At 45.8% G+C, this 26,654-nt stretch overlaps 1 protein-coding gene across 2 annotated transcripts in view; it reads left to right on the top strand.

Moving 5' to 3' along the window:
* Positions 1–26,654, top strand: part of RMDN2 (regulator of microtubule dynamics 2) — a 702,094-nt gene that overhangs the window by 216,214 nt on the left and 459,226 nt on the right. For both annotated transcript variants that reach the window (XM_078648597.1, XM_078648595.1), the window contains exon 3: positions 15,597–15,792. In XM_078648597.1, coding sequence (XP_078504723.1) covers positions 15,597–15,792 — 196 coding nt within the window. The remainder of the gene's footprint in view (positions 1–15,596; positions 15,793–26,654) is intronic.

Genomic DNA, 26,654 nt, shown 5'->3' with positions numbered 1-26,654 from the left:
CTGGCTCCCCGTCATCAAGAGAATAACGTTCCGTCTCCTCACCGACGCACACAAAGCCCTATACGAACTTGGACCTGATTGTCTCAACACACGCCTTTCCTTTTACACCCCCACCCGCCAGCTGCGTTCGTCCAACCAAGCCCTCGCCGCTGTTCCGCGCATCCACAAAGCCACCATGGGAGGAAGATCCTTCTCCTACTTAGCGGCCAAGACCTGGAATTCCCTTCCCATCCACCTCCGCCTTACTCAAAACCACCTAGCCTTCAGAAAACAACTTAAAACATGGATATTCGATAAGTAAACCTCCCCCCCCTTCCTCAAGCGCCTTGAGACCCTATGGGTATGTAGTGCGCTATATAAATTCTGACTTGACTTACTTGTTGCCTGATTATATCCAATTTTCGAAATGTATAGTCTTCTGTTATTCAACAATTGGATCACCCCATTATTATTAAGACAGATTCAATCTATGACCCTCTTCCCTTCCTTATATTTAATAAGATTGTCTAATCATGGATGCTGAATATGGATTCAATTTTCACCCATTGACTTAACATGGCTTCTCTGTGACCTGCAATTCCTTGGTTCATTCAGTCAATTATATTCTTATCCGCTCTCCTCAGTCTTCACTCTGTGTGCTAGGCCCTGTGGTAGGGAATAGAAACACAAGTGGTGTTCATTGTTACCGGCCTTAACCTGTCAAAAAAATAAAGAAATGCTGACAGACTGTAGTCTAGAAAGTGCATTGAAATTATATAATGAGAGACAGCTGAAGGCTGCTTTGCGTTTTGTTGGAAATCCAATACATCGCATGCCTCTTAAAGATTAAAGACTTTTATCGTTCTGAGAGAGCACAAGTTTGAAAAAATGTATAAGTACGCCATATTTACAAGCACGTAGTTAGTTTAAACATGTTTTGCACACGAGTGTTTTATATCCAGGAGTGAAATATACAGAGTGGTTTATATTCAGTAGTGAAATGTATAGAATGTTAAGTAGAGTAACTATAATTGTAACGATGTGAGATTAATGTAGAAAATGTTGGAATATATGTGAAAACCTCATGTTCTCATGTTAAAAGAATCATGTCCGAATTAAATGTAACTTTGAAAATCCAGTATTATGTGTAGGCCTTAGGGCAATTCACAGCAAACCTGAACGTGCTGCTAAATTAATGTGAGATAAGGTTGACATGGTTCTTCCAAAATGTACTATTGAACTTAGGGTTAAAAGTATATGCTTTATAGATGTGTTATTTTAGAAACGTATGCTAGTTAAGAATGTTTGCTGTTTAAATCAAGTTAACGTTTTAAGAGTGCAGGGACCTGCTGCATGTAAATCAAGTAGGCCAGAGGAGATAATGTCATGTCGTGTAAATCGTCATGTGCTCGTTAGAGAAGAGGTCGCGAGGTGTCCAGCACCGAGCTTTGAGAGTGTTTTATGACTAAAGATATGGTGGAGTCTGGAATTTGAGGCCCACTGCAGGACGAGCTGTATGCAGGTGCGAGGGTCCTAATCAGCTCGAATGAAAGGGACTTTGTTCAGTGGCGCCTTGCGCAGGCCTGTAGGAGTTTCCAGGAATTTCAGGGGGTATCAGCGCACTGAAGAAGAAGCCTGGGAACCAAGGTCAACTATAACGAGGGTCTTCAAGAGTACCATCATGGAGTTTGCCGCGCAAAGATGTACCACGTGAGGGGCGTCCTAAGGGGCGTTCCTATCAGAAATGTGATTTGGTATTAGGGAAAGAGACCCGGGAGGAGAGCAGAGCAGATGATTTTGGGAGCCTAAGGAAGCGGATGGGTAGGCAGATAGGCTGATCAGGAGAGACCCATTATCAGAGAAGAGACAAAGAGAAGTGCGTGATCTTCTTAGGAAGTCACCACGGCTGACACCTAGAGGGTTAAGATCTTGCTAAGTAGGGATGTCATTTAAAATAGTGTAGGGACAGACTAACCTTAATTTTCTTTTCTGTAATGACTTTGAGATTGCAACTTATATCTATTTTGACAACCCTTATGGTTTTTGAGCTTGTACTTATTATTTTGTTCTTCAGACTTAGATTATTCAAGAAGTTCATGTTTATAGTGATACCAATTTACCTTTTGAATCTCATTTTGAGAAGTTTGTATCTTCAGTTATCTTTGACTTTATATTAAATCTTTAAAACTTAAATTTGGTTGGTGGTCATTTAGAGTGGTGTAAGTTCTTAAATTGATTGACTTATTGCGAGATTACCTTTTACTCAACGACAGGTACCAACGATTCAGTCGACATAGTTTGGGATTTGGTAAGATAATTAGTAACCAGTAATCCCGCGTTAGCAGTTGGTAGCAGAGTGAGGATGGTTATCTTCTTGAGGAAGGTAATCTAGAGAGGTTAGTTTACCCCAAGGCCCGAGACGCCGAGAGACGAGCAGCGGAAGAATCGTGTGCCGAAAGGTGCAGACGGTGCGAGAAAAGCAGCAGTATCGGAGAGTGAGTATAAAAAGGGTCATGCGTGAACAGATTGCGGTGTTTTGTGTTGTATTTGTATTGTAATGTCTTGCGGAGTTGAATGCCTGTAGTGTGAATGAGAGAAGGTTGTGAGCGCGCGCAACCTGGTAAACTGGTAACCTGGTAAACGGGTTAACTGGTGAAATCTTAAGTTCAGGCCAGAGCTTAAGTGGTTTTGGGTGTATCGAACATCCAGGGTAGTTGTCGACCATAGTACGGAGGTCACGAGGTACCATTGACCGCCGTGGATCCAAGATAGGGGGAGTGTAAGAGTGAGTGTATGAGTAACGGACGCTGGTCGAAAGTTACTGTGTGTGAGTAACCTATCGGAGAAGGCGATTGTCTGGAAGTAATCGGAAAGACATTTCGCCAAGTTAAGGTGACAACTACAGAAAGACTGTGGGCGTACAGTCAAGAAAGGTGATCGCTTGGACGGAAGTAATCATTTTTCAGAGTATGAATGGGATGCGTGCATGACCGAGGAGACGAGCTGAGAAAGGAGGGGAACTGCTGCGAAGGGGGACGGGTGACGTCGGCTAGAGCTGCGCTGTGATTGAGCGGTTGGTGTGACGTTAGCTAGAGCCGCGCTCTGGTTGGGCGGCTAGCGTGACGTCGGAGAAAAGTCGCGTACGGATAGGCCAGTTAGTGAGAACGGCGCTGAGATTGGTGGAGTGTCATCAGGAAGTAAACGAACGCGGAGAAAAGAGAAATCATGAAGTGTTTTAAGTGTTTGAAAGGGATTTTTAAACGTAAACGAAGTGAACATTATTACGGGGAGGAGGCTCCGCCGGAGGGTACGCCAGCTCATTATATGGCAACGAATGTGGGGCTGCATACCATATTGTGGATTGGGGCTTGGAATAAGCTTACGGAAGGGAATGAGGAAATGCAGTTCCCGAAGTACGGGACGTTTAAATTAGAGGTGTTACATCGGCTAAAAGCAACCATGTCCTCATTGAAACCCTCACCTAGACCAACACAGTTTGAGGCACTTAATGCATGGATTAAGGCTGCACACGACCGAAATTTGAACAGGCGTCAACAAAGACTGACGCGATCGGTAAGGGCAGTGCGAGATTCCAAATGGGATGAGGAGGAAAAGCGTTGGAGGGTACAGACTATTGAGGTGGAGAAAATGTATCCGATGAGGGAGGTGTCAGGAGGAGGAAATCTCATGGAAGAAGACGAGGAAAGCGAGTCGGAGGACAATCTAATAAACAGATTGTTAATGGATAGACCACCTCCGAGAGTGGGGATGATAGAAGATAGAGGGCTCGCAAGGGAAGATGGGAATGACATAGAAGGATATACACCACTCCCTATATCGGAATGGACACCTATCAAAAGTGGAGAAACACCTCCAAACAACACTGTGCAGAGTGTAGTGGGAAGGTTTGTGGTGCAAAAAGCGCCAACCACCGAAAGGGCTGAGACTGTTGGATTGCCAGACGCTCTTCAGGTGCCTGTTACCATAGGACCCATAGTTTCGATCTATAACCCTGAGAGAGATAGAGAGGAACAACAAAGGCAATTGGATAGAGAAAGGATCGAGATGGAAAGGAGGAATAATGTGACAAATGCATGGAAACAATTGCCAGGATCAGTAACATGGAATACCCCATTAGACACAACTGTCGGTCCCAATTCAGAACAGGGAGGTCCGAGAGGACCAATGGATCTAAGGGGACCACGGCCAAGATCCTATTCAGAGTTAAGAGCTGATTTGAGGGAATGGGACGGGTCCATAGTATCTCCGAGTAACAGGACAAGGACGGAACCAGAGTGGGATATCAGGGGCAATGGGACAGTATCTCATTGTGGGGCCAGCGAGAGTAGTCAGGGCCGGGAAGGCCAAAGTCAAGAGAATAGAGGGGATGCATGTCCTACAAATCAGAGAGAACAGCCGGAACAAAATACTAGGATTGTAGAGTGTGAGGAAATGTCCCGTCTCTGGGAGAAAGGGGGAGATGAAATGGTACGGGCTTTCCAAAATAGGTTTAGGTGCCTTCACCATACACTCGGGGAAGATGTCCAACATTGGAGGAAGGAGAATAGTGACAGGTCCCGCCATGCTTCGAGTAATCAAGAATCACAGGGAAATAGTGAAGAGAGGGGGAGCAATGGGATGCCTTACTATGCACCTAGAGAAAACAGGCAGATCGGGGAAGGCGGAAAATTGAGAAACAGGGAAGTATTTCATCATCCACCCCGAGAAGATGGAAAGGCATGGGACCTAGAGAGATGGGAACAGGGGAGGACTCCCTTTAACTCACCAGTGCCTAGGCGCAGGGCTAGGAGCTGGGACGGGAGGGAGGCAGAAGGTACATCTGGACCAGAGGTGCTGAAAGCTGCGATAAAGGTTAAAAGGCTTGATGTCTCCAGTCTGAAATCCGATCTAGACGAGATTATAGAAGGAACGGTGCCTTTAGAAAGGATCGATTTGTACGAACAAGATGAGTTGCTATTCATAGCGAAGGATACTACTAGGAGAGCTAGAGCATTCCACGAGAAACTGTCTAATTTGGCCGACAGTTATGCTGTAGATTTATCTAGGACAAGGGCACTACAGAGTAACCATAGGTTACAATACTCAGACCAAGATCTAGATGAGAAAAGGACTACTGGATTGAAAACTCACATAAGGGAGTTGATAGCTGGGATACGAGTGTGGAGAGAGCTGGATAAATGGGAAGAAAGGTGGTCGAAAAAGGGCACGGTTAGGCGAAGTGCAAATGTGATGACTCCTGAGGGAAGGGCAATGCATATGGAGGCATTCCCTTTGCGAGAAATATCAAATGGAAATTATGTGCATGTGCCCTGGAGTAGGGGAGACTTAGCTGCATTTACCAACTCATTTCCGAAGTTGCGGGACAATCCAGTAGAGTGGTATAAGCAGGTAGAGAGGTTTGTTAAAATTTCGAAGGTATTGTGGATTGATTTGAACACGTTGTTTGACATCGTGGTCCCATCTGATCTGTGGACCCCTTGTAAGACTAGTGTCGAATGGCCAAATGCTGAACCATTGAGGGATGCTCGAACAAATGGACCATCTGAGATTGTCATGCGAAAGTATGAAAGGGTAATAGCTTGGTTGAAAGATAAGGTACCACCACAGGATATAGATTGGGTAAAGATAGATCGAACAAGGCAAGAACCGAAGGAGACCGTGCATGAGTTTTATGAGAGGTTGTTGAAAACATTCAAGCAATACAGTGGACTTGATGTAATGGATCCCAAAGATATAGGACAGTTTGTGTCAAAGTTTGTCTTGGGGTTGAGACCTGACATTTGCTTGATGATTCAACAACATTTAATCTGTTGGCAGAACAAACCACTAGATGAAATTCTACGTTATGCACGATACTGTAGTGACGAGATAGATTCTAAAGCCAAGAATCTAAAGGAGAAATTAATGGTGGTGCAAATGCAGTCCGCTGGGAAGGGTGGCCAGCAGAAGCAGGGAATGGGACGAAAACCAAATGGTCAGAGCAAAGATAATGAAGAAGGGCAGAGACCTAGGATAGACTTTGCCACTTTAAAGAAAACGACAAAGTGTCATCAGTGTCACCAGGTGGGGCATTGGCGACGCAAGTGTCCCTTTAACCCTGAAAATGGAGAGTTGGAAGTAGAAGAGCAGGTCCAAGAAGTCCCAGTGCAAAAGGTGACAGTCCCAAGTAATAAGGTGGCCAAAGGGGGGACTTCGGCTCCACGGGCCCAATTCCCACAGCCACCGAAGATAGCAGCTGGGGGAAAGGTCTTTAAACAAATGCCTCTGTTTATCGAGGAAGAAAAATGTTATTACATTGATCCATTGACAGGACAACGGGTGAGCAGTGAAGAGGACTGTACCCTCGGGGCAGTCCTAGAAGTGGATCAAAGAGGGCCATTTGTTGAGGCAGAAGTGGCAGGGTGTCCCACTACGTTCTTAGTGGATACTGGGGCTACTCGTTCGACTCTGAGATCAGCGGTGGTTCCAGACTTGCCGATGTCAGGAGAAACAATTCAGGTGGTAGGAGTCGCAAATAAAAGAATGACTAGTCCTTTGACAGAACCAGTGTCTGTGAAAATTGGAAACCACATGAACGAACATCAGTTTGTGGTTTGTGACTCGAGTCCGGTATGTCTGTTGGGAAGGGATTTGTTATGCAAATTGAATTGCACCATATACTGCACCCCACAAGGAGTGGAGGTACAGACTACCGACGATGATGCTACCTTTAAGGTGGCCAATTCAAAATTCTGTGTAGAACTATATCCTACTCTGACTGTAGAAGATCTTCCCCAAGATTTAAGAGATGCAGTGGCGTCAGAGGTGTGGGATTTCACAGGAGAAGATATAGGATTGATTAAAGGGGTAGAACCGGTAAAAATATTGGTAAAACCAAATGTTGAGTTTCCAAGAACGCCTCAATACAAATTGTCACAGGAAACGATTGCAGGAATAAAGCCTGTGATCGAGTCAATGATACAGCAGGGAATACTGAAAGAAATCGTGGGTAGTCCTTGTAACTCCCCGATTATGGGTTTGCAGAAACCTAGCGGGAAATTCAGGATAGTGCAGGATTTACGAAAAATTAACAACATAGTCGTTTCATGTTGTCCCGTGGTACCGAATCCATCAGTGATACTATTTCAAATACCATGTCAAGCAGAATGGTTCACAGTGATAGATCTTTGTCAGGCTTTCTTTTCAATCCCATTGGATGAAGAGAGCAGGTATCTTTTTGCTTTTAAAATGGAAGATCGCGTTTTAACATGGTGTCGAATCCCACAAGGATTCACAGACAGCCCATCCATCTTTAATCAGTTGTTGAAAAAGAATCTTGAAAATCTAGTACTGCCACAGAACTCGGTTCTGGTACAGTACATAGATGACCTACTTGTTGCGTCAGAAACAGAGGAAGCTTGTAAAGCAGACTCAATTGCCTTACTGAACCATTTAGCTGAAAATGGACATAAGGTATCTCCGAGCAAGTTGCAGTATTGTCTGACAGAAGTACAGTATCTAGGGCACAGGTTAGAAAAAGGGAAACGTAAGGTGTCCCCAGAGAGGATTGAGGCAATAATGAAAATGAATGCGCCTACAACACAGAGAGAAGTTAGAATGTTCCTAGGAATGGTGGGTTACTGCCGACAGTGGATAGTTAACTTCTCACTGAAAGCAAAGCCCTTACAGAAACTGACGCACAAGGAGGTGAGTGATCCGGTACCATGGGATGAAGAATGTCTGGTGGCGTTTTTACAGCTGAGAGACGATTTATGCCGTGCTCCAGCTTTGGGAATGCCCGATTACGAGAAGTCCTTTTCACTCTATTGCTGTGAGAGAGAGGGATGTGCTTTGTCAGTCTTGGCACAGACCCACGGTAATGCCCGTAGACCAGTTGCATATTTTTCGGCTACATTAGATCCAGTAGCCGCAGCGTTGCCCGGATGTCTCAAATCCGTTGCTGCAACGGGTGTCAGCATTGAAAGGAGCGAGAGTATTGTGATGGGACATCCAGTGGTGGTGTATGTACCACATTCAGTTGAATTGTTAATGACCAGGACGAAGACGCAGCATCTGACCAATAGCAGGCTCACGCGTTACGAGCAAGTTATACTTGCCGCAGAAAACGTGACTCTCAGGAGATGCTCTGTCTTGAATCCTGCTACTTTGATGCCATTACCTACTGTAATAGAAGGCGAAGGATGTGAAGACCACGATTGCCTTGATGTGACTGAACTATGCACGAAACCCAGACCAGATATTGTGGATGAGCCATTGTCTGACCCCGATGAAATTTATTTTGTTGATGGCTCATGTTTAAGAGACGATACTGGTCGGTTGAGAGCAGCTTATGCTGTTTGTACCATTACTGGAGTTGTGGAAGCCGCTTGCCTGGAAGGAGTACATTCCGCACAGGTAGCAGAGATTATTGCCCTAACTCGTGCCTGCATAGCAGGAAATGGAAAGAGAGTCACCATCTACACGGACAGCCAATATGGTTTCGGTGTGGTTCATGATTTCGGGCAGTTGTGGTCTCAGAGGGGTTACATGACCTCCTCAGGTTCGCCCATTCGAAATGGAGAATTTGTGCGGCTGTTGTTAGAAGCATTGCAAGGTCCAGTTGATATCGCAATAGTAAAATGTGTAGCTCATACTAAGAATACAGATTTTGTGTCACAAGGCAATAGATACGCTGATGAAGTCGCACGCTATTGTGCGGAACAAAATTATTCCTTCTCAAAGGTGGAAATAGAAGGTGCAGGAGAAAAGACTGAATTAAGCATGATGTTAGAGACCGTGGATTCCTGGGAAGATTTGAGGGTAATGCAGGAGAATGCACCAGAAACTGAGAAAAGGGCATGGGAAACCGCAGGTTGTGTGCGAAGTGAAATGGATTTTTGGGTTTCAGCAGACGGGAGGGCTGTGTTACCTGAAGAGTTAGCAAATCCCATGGCGAGAGAAATACATGGTCCAGTACACCTAGGAAGAGATGCTATGTTGAGAGTTTTTAGGCAGACTTGGTATTGCCCCAAATTTAGAATAGCAGCAGAATCAGTATGCAAGCGATGTGTTACTTGCCAACAGCTGAACGTAGGCAAACGAACACCAGTCACACTGAGTCACATTGGGAGGTCGGGGGGGCCTTTCAATAGAATGCAACTAGATTTCATCGAAATGCCAAGAGTCAATCGCCTTCGGTATGTGTTGGTGATTGTATGCGTATTTTCCAGATGGGTTGAAGCGTACCCTACACGTAGGTGCGATACACTCACAGTGGCTAAATTGTTGCTCAGGGAGTTGATACCGCGCTTCGGGGTGCCTGCCTCTTTGGAATCTGACAGAGGAAAACATTTTAACAGCGAAATAGTGAAGATGTTGTGCTCCACACTGAATATCGATCAAAAGCTGCATTGTAGTTATCGACCAGAAGCTTCAGGAATTGTGGAACAAGTGAATGGCACTTTGAAGAATAGATTGGCTAAAGTAGTGGCATCCACATCCTTGAGTTGGCCAGATGCTCTTCCTTTAGTGCTCATGAGCATGCGCAGCACCCCTGACAGGAGGACAGGTCTTTCTCCCCACGAGATCCTGATGGGGAGGGCCATGAGACTTCCTACAGTTCCAACTACTGCCCTATTGAATATTACAGATGATCTGATCTTGGATTATTGTAAAGGACTGTCTGACGCCATCCATTCTGTGTCCCTTCAGGTGCATGCGGTTGAAGTTCCAGCATCGAGGAACCTGTGTCATGACCTGAACCCAGGGGACTGGGTCTTAGTTAAAAAACACGTCCGGAAGAACTGCCTAGATGTTCGCTGGCGTGGGCCCTTTCAGGTAATCCTGATAACGAACACCGCGGTGAAGTGCGGGGGGCTGCCAAATTGGATCCATGCTTCCCATACTCGCAGAGTTCCAGCACCTCTAGAAGGAACAGCTCCCATCCCAGACGAAAGCCCGGAAGTGGAAGAAGAGTCGCAAGAAGGGATAGAGGCGGCTGAGGGGGTGTCAGAAGAAGTTGGGAACGCAACGGATTCAGAAGAAGAGCAAAGGCAGGACGGCAGTGAGACAGAAGACGCAAATGAAGGAGAGAGCAGAAGTGAATACGACTCAGACTCAGATCCGTATCAGAGCGATCAAGAACCAAGTGAGAGGACAAGGAATAGGAGAATAAGGCTTGGAGCTGCCACTTGGCCAGTAAGGAGAAGAAGGCTAAGTTTGAGGTCGGCCCAGGAAGAAACGCTTACTCCTATATCCGAAGACTCAGATCCAGAAGAAGATATCCAGAATCAAGCCGAGGAGGGTCTTAGAAGATCAAGGAGGGTGCGAGTGCCTAGTAGAAGATACTCTACTCCCGACTGGACCTACCTCGTTGCAGATGTCTGGGAGACACAGAACAGGGAGGATCAGGGAAGTGGAACTGATCAGAACTGACCCGATCATCACAGTGCAAATAAGGTTTCTACTGCCAGGAGCGGAGACCGAAAGGTTGCTGACACTCAACATCGTTCATCCTGCTCTCCTGAGTGGAATAAGAAAATTGATTTTAGAGACAGTTGAGTTTCCAGTTTGCTGTTCACGATATCCAATATTGGAGGGAACTCTTCTTCGTTTGGAAATGCTTGAGCGAGTAGTAGAAATGCTAGGAGCGCTTATTGTTGTGGATTAATACCATATTGCGAATGTCTTCAAGGGGGCGCAGAACTGGAAAGGTGAAGAAAGTGATCTTGATTAGAACGGACCCCTTTGTAATTGTGGATGTAGAACTGATAGTACCAGGAGTAGAAATTGAAAAAACGTTAACTCTCAATTTTGTCCGTCCACTTGTCTTGAGCGAAATAAGGAGAATAATCCTAGAAAAAGTTGACTTTCCTTGGTGTGGTACGAACTGCCCAGAACCTGAGGGAATGATACTTCGGATGGACATTTATGAAGACGTAGTATCACTCCTTGAGTCATACATAACTTCAGACGAAAATAAGACTGTTGAAAAGAAATTGTAAATTTGTTGCAAGATAACCTAGCGCCGAGTGGAAGAAGAAAAAATGGTAGGGGTTTCCTTTTAGCGGATGGAGAAGGGCTAGGGTTGTCTATTTTTACTGGACTTTGAACTGTTTTGCGGAAATAAATTGTCAAGCTTCCGAGTGTTCAAAAGAGAGACATTGCAAGAGAAAAAGACTTTGTTTGAAAACGAGGAAGAAGTTGGTGCAGAAAGAACGTCCAAAGCGACATTGTTTGAGAACATGGAGGCTGGCAACCCGAACCGCAGGGCAAAATGTATAGCTGTTACACTTTTAGGAGTAGTGGTTTCTCTTATAATTTTAGTGGTAACTGTTTCATTCCTAGCGGGACACGAAGGGGATGAAACCGCAGTTAAGGAGGAGAAGGGAGTATCAACACCGAAAACTACCATTATTAAAGAGAAGGGAAACATCAATGAGAAAGACAAAGCATTGTTAGATGCAGAAATAAAAAGGCTTCACACCGATGAATCACAGGGAAATTACAAGTCAAATGCTTATGCTAAATTGCTTTATGAATATGTTGATGCCATGGAAGTAAAGGATTGTTACGTTTGTATGCAATTACCAGCTTCAGTGGAGGAGGGTATCAGATACCATCATCTTCCGTTGACATATGGAATAACGTGCAGTTTATTGTTGAGCATGTTTTATGGACGAGAAGGATTCGAGTATTATTTCTCGAATTTCGACTCGACATTGCCAGAGGTTCCGAATTTCAAGCATTTGAACAAATGGGACTATTACAAAAGCGAAGACAGATTACACAAATGGTTTATCCCATGGAGAACGTTAGATACTTCACATGCTCGAAGGAACAATCTGACTTGTCAAATATCAGAAGTTGAGAAAAAGTTTATAGCACAGGTAGATACTAGATACAGGAGGCAGAAGATATTGAAGGCATCAGGACAATGGGAAACAGATTGGACCAAGGAGGAAAGGGCACATCAAAGAAAAGGTAGTATTGGTCCAATTGCTTTGGATAAGGAGAAACGGGGGAAACTGTGCATTCACAGGAGTTACTCCTATTATGAAAACTTTTATGTAGGACAAGTCAATTGTGAACATGCCTTTCAATTGGAGTATTACTCTAAGAACTTTTTGAAAGGGATGCAAGCAATACCAAATGTATATTTTGTATGTTGAAGAAATGCCTATGTGAAGTTACCAGATAATTGGTATGGATCATGCTATCTGGCTGTTGTCTTCCCTAAAATATATCATGTTGAGAATTTAGACACGCCTAAGAAGGAAATATCAACTAGATGGAAACGAGGGCTGGGTGCAGCAGAAGTAGTTGGAGATGTACTAGGTGCTGCATTCCCTTTCTTAGGATTGATAATGAATGACATTAAGATCAGGAGGTTAGCTACAGTCGTAGATAGGCTATCTGCCAGTACTGCAAGATCCTTGATGCTGATAGAAGGGGAGATGCAATCGATTAGGGCAATGGTTCTTCAGAACCGACTTGCTTTAGACGTTCTGTTAGCAAAAGAGGGAGGAGTCTGTAAGGCTTTGAAGGTCCAGGAATGCTGTACTTACATTCCAGACAATTCAAAACCTCTAGAGAAGTATATACAAAACATCACTGCCATACACTACGAAATTGAGGACCTGGCAAAGGTAAATGTGTGGGAAAAAGTAGGTCATGGAATGGGTAAAGTTGGAAGTTGGTTTGCCAACTTAGGAAAGGGTATCGTTTGGTACATACTGAAACCCATCATCATAATTGTGATTTGTGTAATCACTTTGTGGGGATTGGTGCGTTTGTATCAATGGTATAGAGCAAATAGGTTGCAGAGAACTATGAGGAAACAGGAGGAAGAGTTGACAGCAATGCAGGATTCTCAATACAAGAGTCTGAAAGCATTGGAGAGTATGAAAAGAGGTGGCACTGTCCTGACTTCACTTTGAAGGGTTCTACATTTTTAGTGTCTTGGTGATGATGACCCCTGAAGGTCATCAAAGGGGGGACTGAGAGAGCACAAGTTTGAAAAAATGTATAAGTACGCCATATTTACAAGCACGTAGTTAGTTTAAACATGTTTTGCACACGAGTGTTTTATATCCAGGAGTGAAATATACAGAGTGGTTTATATTCAGTAGTGAAATGTATAGAATGTTAAGTAGAGTAACTATAATTGTAACGATGTGAGATTAATGTAGAAAATGTTGGAATATATGTGAAAACCTCATGTTCTCATGTTAAAAGAATCATGTCCGAATTAAATGTAACTTTGAAAATCCAGTATTATGTGTAGGCCTTAGGGCAATTCACAGCAAACCTGAACGTGCTGCTAAATTAATGTGAGATAAGGTTGACATGGTTCTTCCAAAATGTACTATTGAACTTAGGGTTAAAAGTATATGCTTTATAGATGTGTTATTTTAGAAACGTATGCTAGTTAAGAATGTTTGCTGTTTAAATCAAGTTAACGTTTTAAGAGTGCAGGGACCTGCTGCATGTAAATCAAGTAGGCCAGAGGAGATAATGTCATGTCGTGTAAATCGTCATGTGCTCGTTAGAGAAGAGGTCGCGAGGTGTCCAGCACCGAGCTTTGAGAGTGTTTTATGACTAAAGATATGGTGGAGTCTGGAATTTGAGGCCCACTGCAGGACGAGCTGTATGCAGGTGCGAGGGTCCTAATCAGCTCGAATGAAAGGGACTTTGTTCAGTGGCGCCTTGCGCAGGCCTGTAGGAGTTTCCAGGAATTTCAGGGGGTATCAGCGCACTGAAGAAGAAGCCTGGGAACCAAGGTCAACTATAACGAGGGTCTTCAAGAGTACCATCATGGAGTTTGCCGCGCAAAGATGTACCACGTGAGGGGCGTCCTAAGGGGCGTTCCTATCAGAAATGTGATTTGGTTTTAGGGAAAGAGACCCGGGAGGAGAGCAGAGCAGATGATTTTGGGAGCCTAAGGAAGCGGATGGGTAGGCAGATAGGCTGATCAGGAGAGACCCATTATCAGAGAAGAGACAAAGAGAAGTGCGTGATCTTCTTAGGAAGTCACCACGGCTGACACCTAGAGGGTTAAGATCTTGCTAAGTAGGGATGTCATTTAAAATAGTGTAGGGACAGACTAACCTTAATTTTCTTTTCTGTAATGACTTTGAGATTGCAACTTATATCTATTTTGACAACCCTTATGGTTTTTGAGCTTGTACTTATTATTTTGTTCTTCAGACTTAGATTATTCAAGAAGTTCATGTTTATAGTGATACCAATTTACCTTTTGAATCTCATTTTGAGAAGTTTGTATCTTCAGTTATCTTTGACTTTATATTAAATCTTTAAAACTTAAATTTGGTTGGTGGTCATTTAGAGTGGTGTAAGTTCTTAAATTGATTGACTTATTGCGAGATTACCTTTTACTCAACGACAGGTACCAACGATTCAGTCGACATAGTTTGGGATTTGGTAAGATAATTAGTAACCAGTAATCCCGCGTTAGCAGTTCCAAGAGTGGGATATTACAGAATATCATAGTGCATGTCGAATTTAATGACATCAAAGGAGTAACTGTTCATGTTTAGTAAGCCAGGAGGCATTAGTCTATATTACACTAAAGATTCTCAGTCTGTTTAACACATAATAGGCGGATTTAGAGTTATATCAAGTGCAGTTTAGCTTATGATACTTGTAATAAGGCGGTCGAGATATCCGTAACATTTGTGACTGAGTAACCCATCAGCAAACTTTAAATCTGGAGGTTAGTTTTATACATTACAATTCTCCTTTAGTCTTCTCTGAAATCTTAAGTTCCCCCATTGTTTGGTAAGCGGTATGAACATATGAACAAGCCATCACACGCATCGCAAAACCTGAACCAAAACCTACGGTCACCATGTGTACAACTGATTCTCATGCCTCCTCTCGGGTTTATAATTAAGTTACTGGTTAGTTCAAATTGCAAGTGTAGTGATTTAGGAAATCTCCCCTTTTAGTCTGACTCTGAACCACCTTATAGATGTTCCTGAACAGCCAAGAGATCGCTGTGTGGTTTCATACGCGTATAGTAGGTTTTAAGAGCTCACATCGTTCAGTCCATTGTGTGTAGTTTTTATTTAGACTACATACAGTTCAACAGTCTTGAGATAGTTGTGTTGGCTAAATGTCTTTACCGTTTGTCTGCTGTTTCATTGGTCTCCTTACTCAAATTTCAGCCAGGGGTATGTCTGTGCAGCAAGATACATCACTCCTGCTGGGAAAAGATGCCTCTTTCCATTTAAATCCACTTTTAACTTTCGACTGCCCATGCACTTCCATGATAAAAGAAGCCCTCTTGGTCTTAGCTTGCTTTCTTTATTTTTTTTCAGCTATTTTATACATTTTTCACTATTTAAGGTGGTTTTAACATTCTCTTTGCCGTGTTCTTTCTCTGCACAGAGCACACATTTTAGTTTAGGTACATTAGTGAAAAGGTATATTAGGTTGAATGATAGTTTATATTTTATTTTTTGTACTTGTTTGTCCTAACTTTGACTTTCCAAATACGAGGTTCAGAAGATGACTTTTGTTCTGTGTATATAACCTTGAAAGACTTTTGTCTCAAGTGTGTGTCTGTTATTACAAAAAGATCTCTGTTTTGGCAGGTACATTACTGCTCATACAGACACAGAACAAGAATCCGAGGATGAAAAGAGAAGGGTTCCTCTCACAGCAGGATCCCCGGTATCTGAACAAGAGGCTGAGCTAATTCATGATATCCAGCGTGCAGACATCTTGCACGATGGCTCTGAAACTGAGAAGGAAGAAGGTTACAAGATGCTGCTTGGGAAAGAAGATAAGGTAGCGTGCACGGCATTTATTTTATTTTATTCACTATATTTATATAATGCCGAGGTAGCCTGGCGGGCAGCGGTATGATTTACATGGAGTGGGGTTTACATGGAGAATGAACTGTGGAATATGCAGTTCGAAAGTCATGGGGCATCAATGGTTTGGGTAAAGCACTAGATCATATATACAGGCAGTCTGGGTGGTGTGAGAGGGGAATGTCATTCGGAAGGGGCGGCGTGGTATGAAGAAGGGAAAGGTCTTGATACAAAAATGCAAATTAAATATTCTATTGGCATCAGTTGTGTTTAAAGTGTCATGCCAGCGCAGAGGTGCCTCGGATATCTCTTGATCTCAAGGACTTTAGTTTTTTGTCAGGATTTTCAGACTTTTGCCATTAATGAAATACTATTTGCTCACCAGGTCTTAGGATCACAGAGCAAATATGGATACAAATGGTTTGTACAGTTTTATAATTGGCGCATAGTAGGCTGTCCACTACCTGACTTAGTGGACCATGATCGCCGGATGTTCCTGCGTAAACACCAAATACAAACAAATACACAAAAATATCTTCGGATATAAAAAATGTGTCCTATATATTGTTTACAAAAATATTGTCCCATTGGGTGTATATTTTTTTATTATCTTCAATTGGGTGATATTACATAAATTATATTTGGGACGTGATATTAATGACAGCCAATATTTTGCCAACTATATTTTGGTACTACAATGTAGAACCAGCGCGAGCACAAATATGTACTTACCTGTTCCCAGGTTTGTCAAATAAGGCTGGTCATAAAAACATTGAGTATGGCTCCTGCAGCATACACGTTCATACCTCATTCCTCTTCTTCAAAAGTGCGCGTTCTCCACTTGCACTTATCAGCAGTAGATCTCACCCCCACCACCAGGGCCCTATTTTTTTTAAATATATATATTTTTGTATTTATTAAAGGAAAATAGGCATGTTAACAATCAAAGTACAACATTGCACAGATGATCCATAGGCAGTACAATTGGGGAAAACATCAAAAGCTCATTGTACAGTATAATATAGGTGTCGTCAGGAATCACATATCATTCAATATCAACGGCATTATCATCCGTGCTCCCAGGCGGTTCACATATATCCCCCCCCCGAAATGAATTCCAAGGCCCCCAAATGTGTGACCATTTCTTCGGACACCCCCTAGAGACGTAGATGGGGACTTCGTTCACCATACACCAGTTCATATCTCTGGCCCATTCTGCAACGCTAGAGGCATCGGGGCTCTCCACATACGTGCAATATTTCGCTTGGCCACCATGTTGCCTAGGGTGACCCAAATTCTCCCTTTTGCGGTGAGGTCCATGGGGCCCCTTATGTTCAATAAGATCAATTTGATGTTGCCGCGTATCTGCTGCCCCAATACCTCCTCCATCATAAGTGTCAACCCCTCCCAATATTTCTGTATTGCAGCACATTCGAAAGGGTATGAATAAAGGTGCCTTCCTGCCCACATTGTCGAGCGCAATCAATATCTTGGGTGTAGCCCATGTGGACGAGTGAGGTTCCTGACAAGTATATTCTGTGAAGGATTTTCAACTGGACCAGCCGGAATCTGGAGGAGATGGCTACTTCGCGTGGAGACGCCACTGCCGCCCGCCATTCCTTGTCATCCAGCCCAGCCACATCATGGTCCCATTTACTTCTTAGACGGTTCAGGGGATCTGGCGTGTTGTTCAGGAGCTTTTTGTATATAAGAGATATAGCCTTTTCAGGCAAGTCCCTGTCAAGAATCCTGAGAAGATTCAGGGAGATCTGCACCCCTAGGGAGAACTGCAAGCAGAGCGTGCCTAATTTGGAGATACCGGAATCACTCAGTCGGCCATTTCATAATCCCCCTGCAATCGGGAAAATGGTAGGACCTCGCCCGATTTCCAAAGGTCCCCAATACTGGATATTCCAATGACATTCCATTTATCAAAACCCAGGAAACGCGACAACGGACCCAGCTGATCACAGTGCCTGAGCGGCGTGGCGCGAGTGAGTTTACCCTCCCAACCCAGGCTTCTATTGGTGTCTCTCCATACCTGCACGGCATGTTTAGTCGGACCGGAAAGGGTAGGTGGCAAAGATTTTTTGTACACCGCCCCCTCAAATCCACCTCCCGGGAGGAGCCAGCGGTCTATCCAAAAGGCCGGATCATCGTGCCGATGATATCTACAGTGGTTAACACCCACGAGTTGCGAGGCCCTAATAATGTTTTTCATATCAGGGAGCTCAATGCTGCCGTCAAACAATCCCAGCGTGAGTTTTTGTGTAGTGATGCAGGGGGGCTTACCCTTCCACATAAAGTCCCACACTGCAGACTCAAGTTCTTTGAAGTACGAAGCCGCGTCCCGGAGGGGCATATTCTGCTGCGCATACAGCAGTCGGGGGAGGGACATCATCTTAAATAATGCTGCTCGCCCAGGAGAGTTAAGGGGAGCGAACTCCAGTGCTGGACGTCAGACTTCAGACATGCAAGCGGTGGTCGAAGGTTAGCGTCATAGAAGCGAGAGGTCCTTGGATACCCATGTTCCCAAATACTTTAACCCATCCTCGGATTCCGTCAGCTGGCAACCCTGGGAGAGTCGACCGTTGCACATTAAGTGCGTAGAGCACTGATTTGGACCAGTTGATCCTATAGCGTGCAAACTCGCCGAATATGCGGAATATGTCCATTGCTTTGTTTAGTGACTTTGCCGGGGAGGCTAGATAAAGCAGGATATCATCCGCATACAGCGATATTCAGTCCCCCCATCCGCGAGTGCATCTCAGGCCCCTGATAGCCGGGTCCTGACGGATCCACACCGCCAGGGTCTCAAAAGCCAAGGCAAAGAGGAGCGGTGACATGGGACAGCCCTGCCTGGTATCCATGCCCAAAGAAAAAACAGGAGATTTATGATTGTTAATGACCAACTGGGCCAATGGTTGGCAATAAAGGAGTCGCACCCATTGGATGAATTCCAGGCCATAACCGAGCTTCCGGAGCACGGCAAACATGCAGGGCCATTCGATAGTGTCAAAGGCCGACGCGGCGTCCTGAGACACCACCTCTGTGTCCTCTCTAATTGTACCCGCTCTGCAGAGCACTCCATGTAGGCGGTGGAGGTTAAGACATGTGTTCCGCGCCGGCATGAATCCGGACTGATCCGGGTAAATCAGGGTGGGAAGAACCTGCAACAGGCGAGTGACGAGGACCTTCGCAAGGATCTTGGCCTAGCAATTAAGCAGTGAAATAGGCCTATACGAAGAACACAGATCTGTGGGTTTACCCAATTTATGGATAACAATAATGGCAGCTAGGCTAAGATCCTCGGGAAGAACTCCAATCTGCTTACTCTCCCTGTACATGTCTGTGTGAGAAAAGGGGCGGTCCTGGTCACCGTCAGCTTAAATGATTCTATTGGGTTCTCGTTGGGGCCCCCGCGTAAATCATGGGTGGCCTTCTCTACTTCGGTGACTGTGAGGTCGCGCTCCAGGTCAGAGCTCTCCTCCGCGGTAAGAACCGGCATATGAATATCTTGTAGGAGTGATGAAGCCTCCTCCTCTGAGTAGGCCATGAGAGAGGTATATAAGGAGTGGAAGTGCCTTCCAAACGCATCTGCGATATCTTGCGGAGCAGTGATACGGGAGTGCTGGTCAGTGACAAGTTCAACCACTACTCACCGTGCCCCATCCCTGCAGTCGAGCCATGCCAACAGTTTGCCTGCCTTATCACCCATATCATGGACCCTGCTAAGTGTAGCCCTATAATGTGCTTTAGCCGGGTCAGTGGCTAAGTCAGAGAATTATTTGATCTTATTACAGAGCTTTTGGTGAGTGTCCTCCGAGTCCTGTAGGCGGATTGCACGTTCCAACTCCAGGATCTCACTCTCTAAGCGCACCAGGGCTGCAGATTTCTCCTTTTGCTGTCAAGCGATTTGCCCCAACACGACCCCCTGAACGACTGTTTTTATAGGCCTCCCAAACAGAGCAGGAGGAACTGACCAAGCGCAGGTTTTCATGAAAATAAAGGTCGGATTTTTTCAGGACCTTCTTTCTGATAGGGGGAATAGTGAGATATCATGGGTTAATTGGTGCCCCTAGGCCAACCGTGGGTTCTCCCACCTCCACCCTGCACAGCACAGGCAAGTGATCCGAGATCCCACTTGCCAAGTGATGAATATCTTTAACATTGTGGATCTGTTGCTTGAGTGCAAGTATATAATCTATGCGCAACATGCAAGGATGGGGCCCCAAGAGATGCGTGTATTGGAGCTCCTTGGGGTGCATGTACCTCCAGACATCCACCAGGCCCATAGCCCCCATAAAGCTATATATTCGTTTGAGTGAGAGTGGCAGGTCCTTTTGGGGCCAGCGGTCCAGTGAATCAGAAACAATAGAATTAAAGTCCCCCCCCAATCAACAATCTCCCGTCTGGTAGGTTCAGGAGGCGATCCCCAAGGTCACTAAAGGCCTGGGTGTGCAGTCCTGGCGGAATGTACACTGATACCAGATTGAGGACAGCCCCCTCCCAAACCCCGGACACCGCCAAAAACCTACCCAGTGGGTCCGTACGGATCATGTTAATCATAAAGGGGAAGGATTTGCGAACCAGAATGCCCACCCCCCGGGAAACAGAACCAAAAGCGGAGTGAGCAGCCATCTGGAAACCCCATCGCGACAGGGCCTTACAACCATTTCCCAACAGGTGGGTCTCCTGCAGAAGAACTAAATCAGTCGAGTGCCGTTTCAGAAATTGGAGCACCACCCCTCTTTTAATTTTATCCCCCAGCCCATTTACGTTCCAGGAAAACAGGTTAAGGTTCTGTCTATGCATGGCACTCATCTCCTGGTTTCACAGGTGGGAGGTATCCCCAAAATGAGCATGCCTAGGGGAGGAGGAGGAAGGATTCCACTGCCTTCTTAGATACTGTGGCCAATGAGAGTAACCCAAACACCCCATCTGTCGCAATTTGCTTTCGAGACCAATTGAAGATGACATGCCTAAACAAAACCAATACTAAAATTAACACACCAAAACAATCCCCACCACCCTCCCCACATCTCCGACGTGTACTCCCCAATACCCCCCACCCTGCCTCCCTGCTCAGCTGTAACAAAACCTCCCGCCCCCCAAACTAGCAGAGTGCCTATCGCCCACCCTTTCAAGAACTTACGGGACCGTATGGACATACCAAGCACACATCCCCAAGGAATCTACTTCTTTCCCACATTTTAACCAGAATAGCCTAACATGTTTATATTAAAAGCATTGGCAAGGGCCAAACACGTATCCCACATCACCCACATGGTCAGCAGAGGAACAGGCAAGGCACAAAGAGTTCAGGTCAACAGAAACATCTATTACAGTCTATCTCCGGTTAACGAATATCAGACACAATATACTCGGGCAACTCAAACCCCATTGCTCACTGACCACCTAGATTCATTACACCCCCTAAAGGGAAAACATACAAACAAATTATTCAGCACCACCCGCTACCTCAATCAAGTCCGTCTGCGGCGATCCACCACCAGAAGCTTGGGTATCACCGTCCATCCTCGCACCCCGGGCATGGTGATTTGCGGCAGCCCGCCGTACGCCATCCCTCCAGCCAGTCCCAGGTCTCATTCGGAGTGGTGAAGAACCAGGATTTCCCCACCGATTCCACCCTCAATTTGGCCGGGAACAGCATCGCATATTTCAAGTACTTTTCGCGGAGCGCCTTCTTAATTTCCAGGAAACTTTGTCGTTGTTGTTGCACCTTGAGGGTGAAGTCCGGAAAGAAAGTAATGCGACTATTCTGGAATTCCACTGGCAGGGCGGAACGGGCACATTGCAGGATGACATCCCTGTCGCGGAAGTTAAAGATCCGTGCGAGAAGCGGTCTTGGGGGGCTCCAGGCCTCGGTTGGCACCCTGCCACCTGGTGCTCTCACTCCACGAGAAGAAGTTGGAGAACCCACGTGACTTGAGGTAGTTAGTGATCAAGTCTTCCACGAAAAGGTCTGCAGATGGCACTCCCGCGCTTTCCGGCACCCCAATTATGCGGACGTTGTTGCGCCTGGAGGGTCCTTCATAGTCGTCCAGCTGTGCCTCCAGCTTCCCGGCATGTGTTTGCAGGTCCTCAACCTTCTATTGCAGCTCGGACGTCTCTTCCATCAGGGACGTCGCCTTGATTTAGTTGTAGACCGTATCAATCCGTGACTCTAAGGATGTGCAGACGGTAGTAATGGCGTCAAGAATATCCTGCAATGTCGAGTCCTTCTGCTTCCCTCCAGGCTCAGGTTTGTCGGAAGTGTCTGACACTCCTTTAGGGCTCGAGCCGGGACCCCCCCCCCAGTTTTGCCTTGAGGGCTGCATTTGAGCTGCGGCACCCCACCATATTGGATGCAGGTCACTCCGATCTGGCTCCCTTGTGCTTGGCGCGGAGGACAATGTGTAGTGGCCGGGAATGGAGTCACCAATATCCTCCCCTTTGCACCAGACAGTCCGTGAATGACCGGAGTGTTATCCCTAATGCCACACTTCTACAACCTCCCAGCCCCGGAGCGTGGTCAAACGTTCGTCAAAGCCACCCCAGGTGTGCGCCACGACTCTGCACCAGAGATAGTGTTGGGGGAGGAAGGGTCAGTGCCACAAGAGCTGATCAGCGGCAGCCGATGTACACTTGTGCGGCCACCATGGCGGCCAACCACGCAGGGCGGCTGTGCGGTGTCACCAGGCAGTCTCGGGGGTCACCACATTGTCTCCACACATGCTCCAGTGTCGCAACATGCACAGGTCAGATAGAGCTGTCCACAGCCTTTGTTGTATAGGTATGGAGAACAGACTCGGAGCTGTGCCGCCGGTCGCTGCCACCACTGCGTCGCGGTTCTGGCTCCCCACTATCCCAGGTACACGGAGCCGCGTGAGGTCCCTCAGGAGATCGAAACGCAGCCCAATGCCACACCGCACTCCCAGCCGGCGCGGGGCACCCATCTCACTGCGGCTTGCGCTGATGGAGGCCGTTGTCAGCGCCACCACAGACGCACCCACAGGCCTCTCCGATCCTCAGCCCGCTGTAGCACCGGATCTTCAGCGGCGCACATGCTGCACCGCGAGATCCGCGGTTAGCAGCGGCCACAGTCCAGGACCTCCCGCCTGCCTCGGTGGGTTGTCGCCCGCTATCGCTCAACTCTCTAGACCGTTATTCCGAAGATCCCCGCTGCCAGTAATGTTACCGTCCGGCCGACCGCAAGGCTGCTCTCACGTCTCAGTCCGGCCCTATGTCGTAGAGCGCGTGGCCGACTCTCCGCAGCACCGTCTGGGCCACAGGCGATATCGATCGGTTGCCTGGCCCTTCTGGTGACAGATTCTGGCAATACAGCTGCAGTTAGGGAATAATAAGTGGATATAAGACGGATTTCATGCTCAGCCGGCGGAGCCGACCGAATAGGCGGCCATCTTAGTGCTCGCCTTGGCCACGCCCCAGGGCCCTATTCTTAATATCCGTACCCAGAGTTTGTCATTCTACTACACTGCAACTTCAATCTTTTGAATGGGAGTATGGCTTGTGCGCCATTTAGAGGTCTCCTGGGGTTGCAGTTGGGACACCTTGCTACCCCTGGTATTGCCTTTCGACCCCTGGCTTCAGACGTGGCAAAATCAGTGCCAGGAACACAGGGGTGTCTCGCATTATCAGAGTCAAACTCTAACTTCGTTTTTTGCTAATTTATATTACATTAATGATGAATGATAGTTTATTATTCACTATTAGTGTAATAAAACGTGGAGCAATAAGATCTGGACCTTCGCTGGCGCCTTAGATAAGAAAAACAAAATGGTTTTAATGTATGTTGTGTGCATGCATGGGGGTGAGAGTGTGTTTGGGTGACAGTGTGTGAATGTGTGAGCATGTATGTTTGTATATGGGATCATGGATGTGTGTATGTGTGTGTCAAAATAAGTTAGTAAGTATAAGTGAGCCAGCGTAAGAGTGAGTGAGAGAGTGTGAGTGAGTGATTCAGGGTGAGAGTGAGTGCACAAGGGTTGATGAAAATGAATGAGTGCAAGTCCGTGCTCATGATGGAATGAATGTGAATAAGTGAATGTAAGTGAGCATGTGTTGTTATGCTTGCAGATCCGCTGTTGTTCCTGGCATGTTTCTTGGTTTTTGAAGCACCCTTGACAAAATGTTGGCATTGGAATACTGGAGACAATACTTGCATATGGGATACCCTTGGCAAAATCCTACTGCTGGCACTCGGTAGGTACTTTTTGTCATGGAACACCCATGTAAAATTGCCAGTGCTGGCCTCCTGGAGGAAATTCTTGGCATAGTTTGCATAGTTGGCACCTGTGGCAAATTGCTTGTGATGGCACATTGGAGGAAATACTTGGCATATGGGAAGACAACTGTGGCAGGGTCATTGGACCAAAAAACTCACAAAAAGTATGTTATGTTGTGGGTACAGAGAAGCAACTTTCACTCATGTATCAGAATTTAATCTTGTGTGTTTTTGACCGTGATTGTATGTATCACTTCTACTGGAAAAGAGACCTTTTTAGGTCGAGCTGGCGTTGGAGCGCGAAGCGCTCCCACCAGCGAGTTCTATAGTCGCCGTGTTCACTGGCAAGGGAGTCTAGAGCTGTGCACGAGCTGCTACTGGCCTGTGCACGAGCCGACTCAGCTCTGTGGACGCGCACGTCTCCGGAAGACGTGCTGCGCCTGAGCCGCCTCCCGCTTGTTCTTTCAGCAAATATTCTCGGAGCCGTTGGGCAAAGTTACCGAACAGCACAACAGGTAGGCTTTTTACATTTATGAAGACAGTATGATAGGCCTCGTACACACACCTCCCCTTCCAGTGCCATACTAAATCAATCTAGCAGTGTACCCTAGGTATTGTTGGGTACAGAGTATTTGAGATCTTGCTGTTGGCTCTGGGCTATTAACGATGAAAGTATTCTCAAGCTTTGTCTGCGCAATTACATATTTTGTGATGATCATCGTGATTTCCTGTTTGGGTTTTTCGGATCCAAGAGAGGTGTTAACAGTCGATAAAGTTGATGTTTATAAAACTGTGATAAAGCGTCCTGTCTCTTTTTTGTGTTAAGCTTTTTTTTGTTTTCTACACGTAGTGTATATATATATATATATATATATATATATATATATATATATATATATATAATTAAGGGCAGACAACCAAAGGAAGAAAATAATTTCGCGAAAGGCGTGTATTGTATTGTAGCTGAATGTATATAGTGCTTCTTACCTCTGAGGAAGTGCACTAGAAGAGGGGTAAGCACACTTACAGAGTGCAGTTTCAGAGTGCAGTTTCAGAGTGCAGTTTCAGAGTGCAGTTTCAGAGTGCAGATTCAGAGTGCAGATTGTGAGTGCAGATTGTGAGTGCAGATTGTGAGTGCAGATTGTGAGTGCAGATTGTGAGTGCAGATTGTGAGTGCAGATTGTGAGTGCAGATTCAGAGTGCAGATTCAGAGTGCAGATTCAGAGTGCAGATTCAGAGTGCAGATTCAGAGTGCAGATTCAGAGTGCAGATTCAGAGTGCAGAGTGCAGAGTGCAGAGTGCAGAGTGCAGAGTGCAGAGTGCAGAGTGCAGAGTGCAGAGTGCAGAGTGCAGAGTGCAGAGTGCAGAGTGCAGATTGAGAGTGCAGATTGAGAGTGCAGATTGAGAGTGCAGATTGAGAGTGCAGATTGTGAGTGCAGATTGTGAGTGCAGATTGTGAGTGCAGATTGTGAGTGCAGATTGTGAGTGCAGATTGTGAGTGCAGATTGTGAGTGCAGATTGTGAGTGCAGATTGTGAGTGCAGATTGTGAGTGCAGATTGTGAGTGCAGAGTGCAGATTGTGAGTGCAGATTGTGAGTGCAGATTGTGAGTGCAGATTGTGAGTGCAGATTGTGAGTGCAGATTGTGAGTGCAGATTGAGAGTGCAGATTGAGAGTGCAGATTGAGAGTGCAGATTGAGAGTGCAGATTGAGAGTGCAGATTGAGAGTGCAGATTGAGAGTGCAGATTGAGAGTGCAGATTGAGAGTGCAGATTGTGAGTGCAGAGTGCAGATTGTGAGTGCAGATTGTGAGTGCAGATTGTGAGTGCAGATTGTGAGTGCAGATTGTGAGTGCAGATTGTGAGTGCAGATTGTGAGTGCAGATTGTGAGTGCAGATTGAGAGTGCAGATTGAGAGTGCAGATTGAGAGTGCAGATTGAGAGTGCAGATTGAGAGTGCAGATTGAGAGTACAGATTCAGGATGCAGAGTGCAGATGCAGAATGCAGAGTGTGAGTGCAGCGTGCGGATTCAGAGTGCAGAGTGTGAGTGCAGCGTGCAGATTCAAGATTCAGAGTGCAGAGTGCAGATTTAGAGTGCAGATGCAGAGTGCAGTTAAAATGTTGCTAGGCTAGGGCTTTAAAGACACCCCAAACGTGGAAAAGACTGCTGTTTGTCCTTGGTTTTGTCCAATCTTGTCCAGACGGTCACGCCTAGTATTTTTTTGCAACTATCTTTTCTCCTAAAACATTAATATGCAGGATTGCTGAGGGGTCTCCCCTGTCAGTCCTCGTGGTTGTTTTTTGTGAAGCCCCTGCAAGAAATGGCCATAAAACAATTGGCTGTTTCAGTTGTCTAGAAACACCACAGATTCTGCTTGACCTGGGCGTGCTCCATGACTTGCAAGTGGAACTTCACAGACAACTACATTAAAAAAAAGCATTTGCAATGCAATAGGTCTCGCATTTGCGAGAGTTTAACCTATTGGCATTGTAAATGACAATGCCTTTTATTTATGTTTTAAAAACCAACACATAAATAAAAGACATTGCCATTTACAATGCCAATAGCTCAAACTCTAACAACTGCGA

The sequence above is a fragment of the Lissotriton helveticus genome, chromosome 6, assembly GCF_964261635.1.
Source record: "Lissotriton helveticus chromosome 6, aLisHel1.1, whole genome shotgun sequence".
NCBI lineage: Eukaryota > Metazoa > Chordata > Amphibia > Caudata > Salamandridae > Lissotriton > Lissotriton helveticus.
The sequence above is the reverse complement of the archived record's forward strand: the minus strand, read 5'-3'. Positions and strand labels throughout refer to the sequence as shown.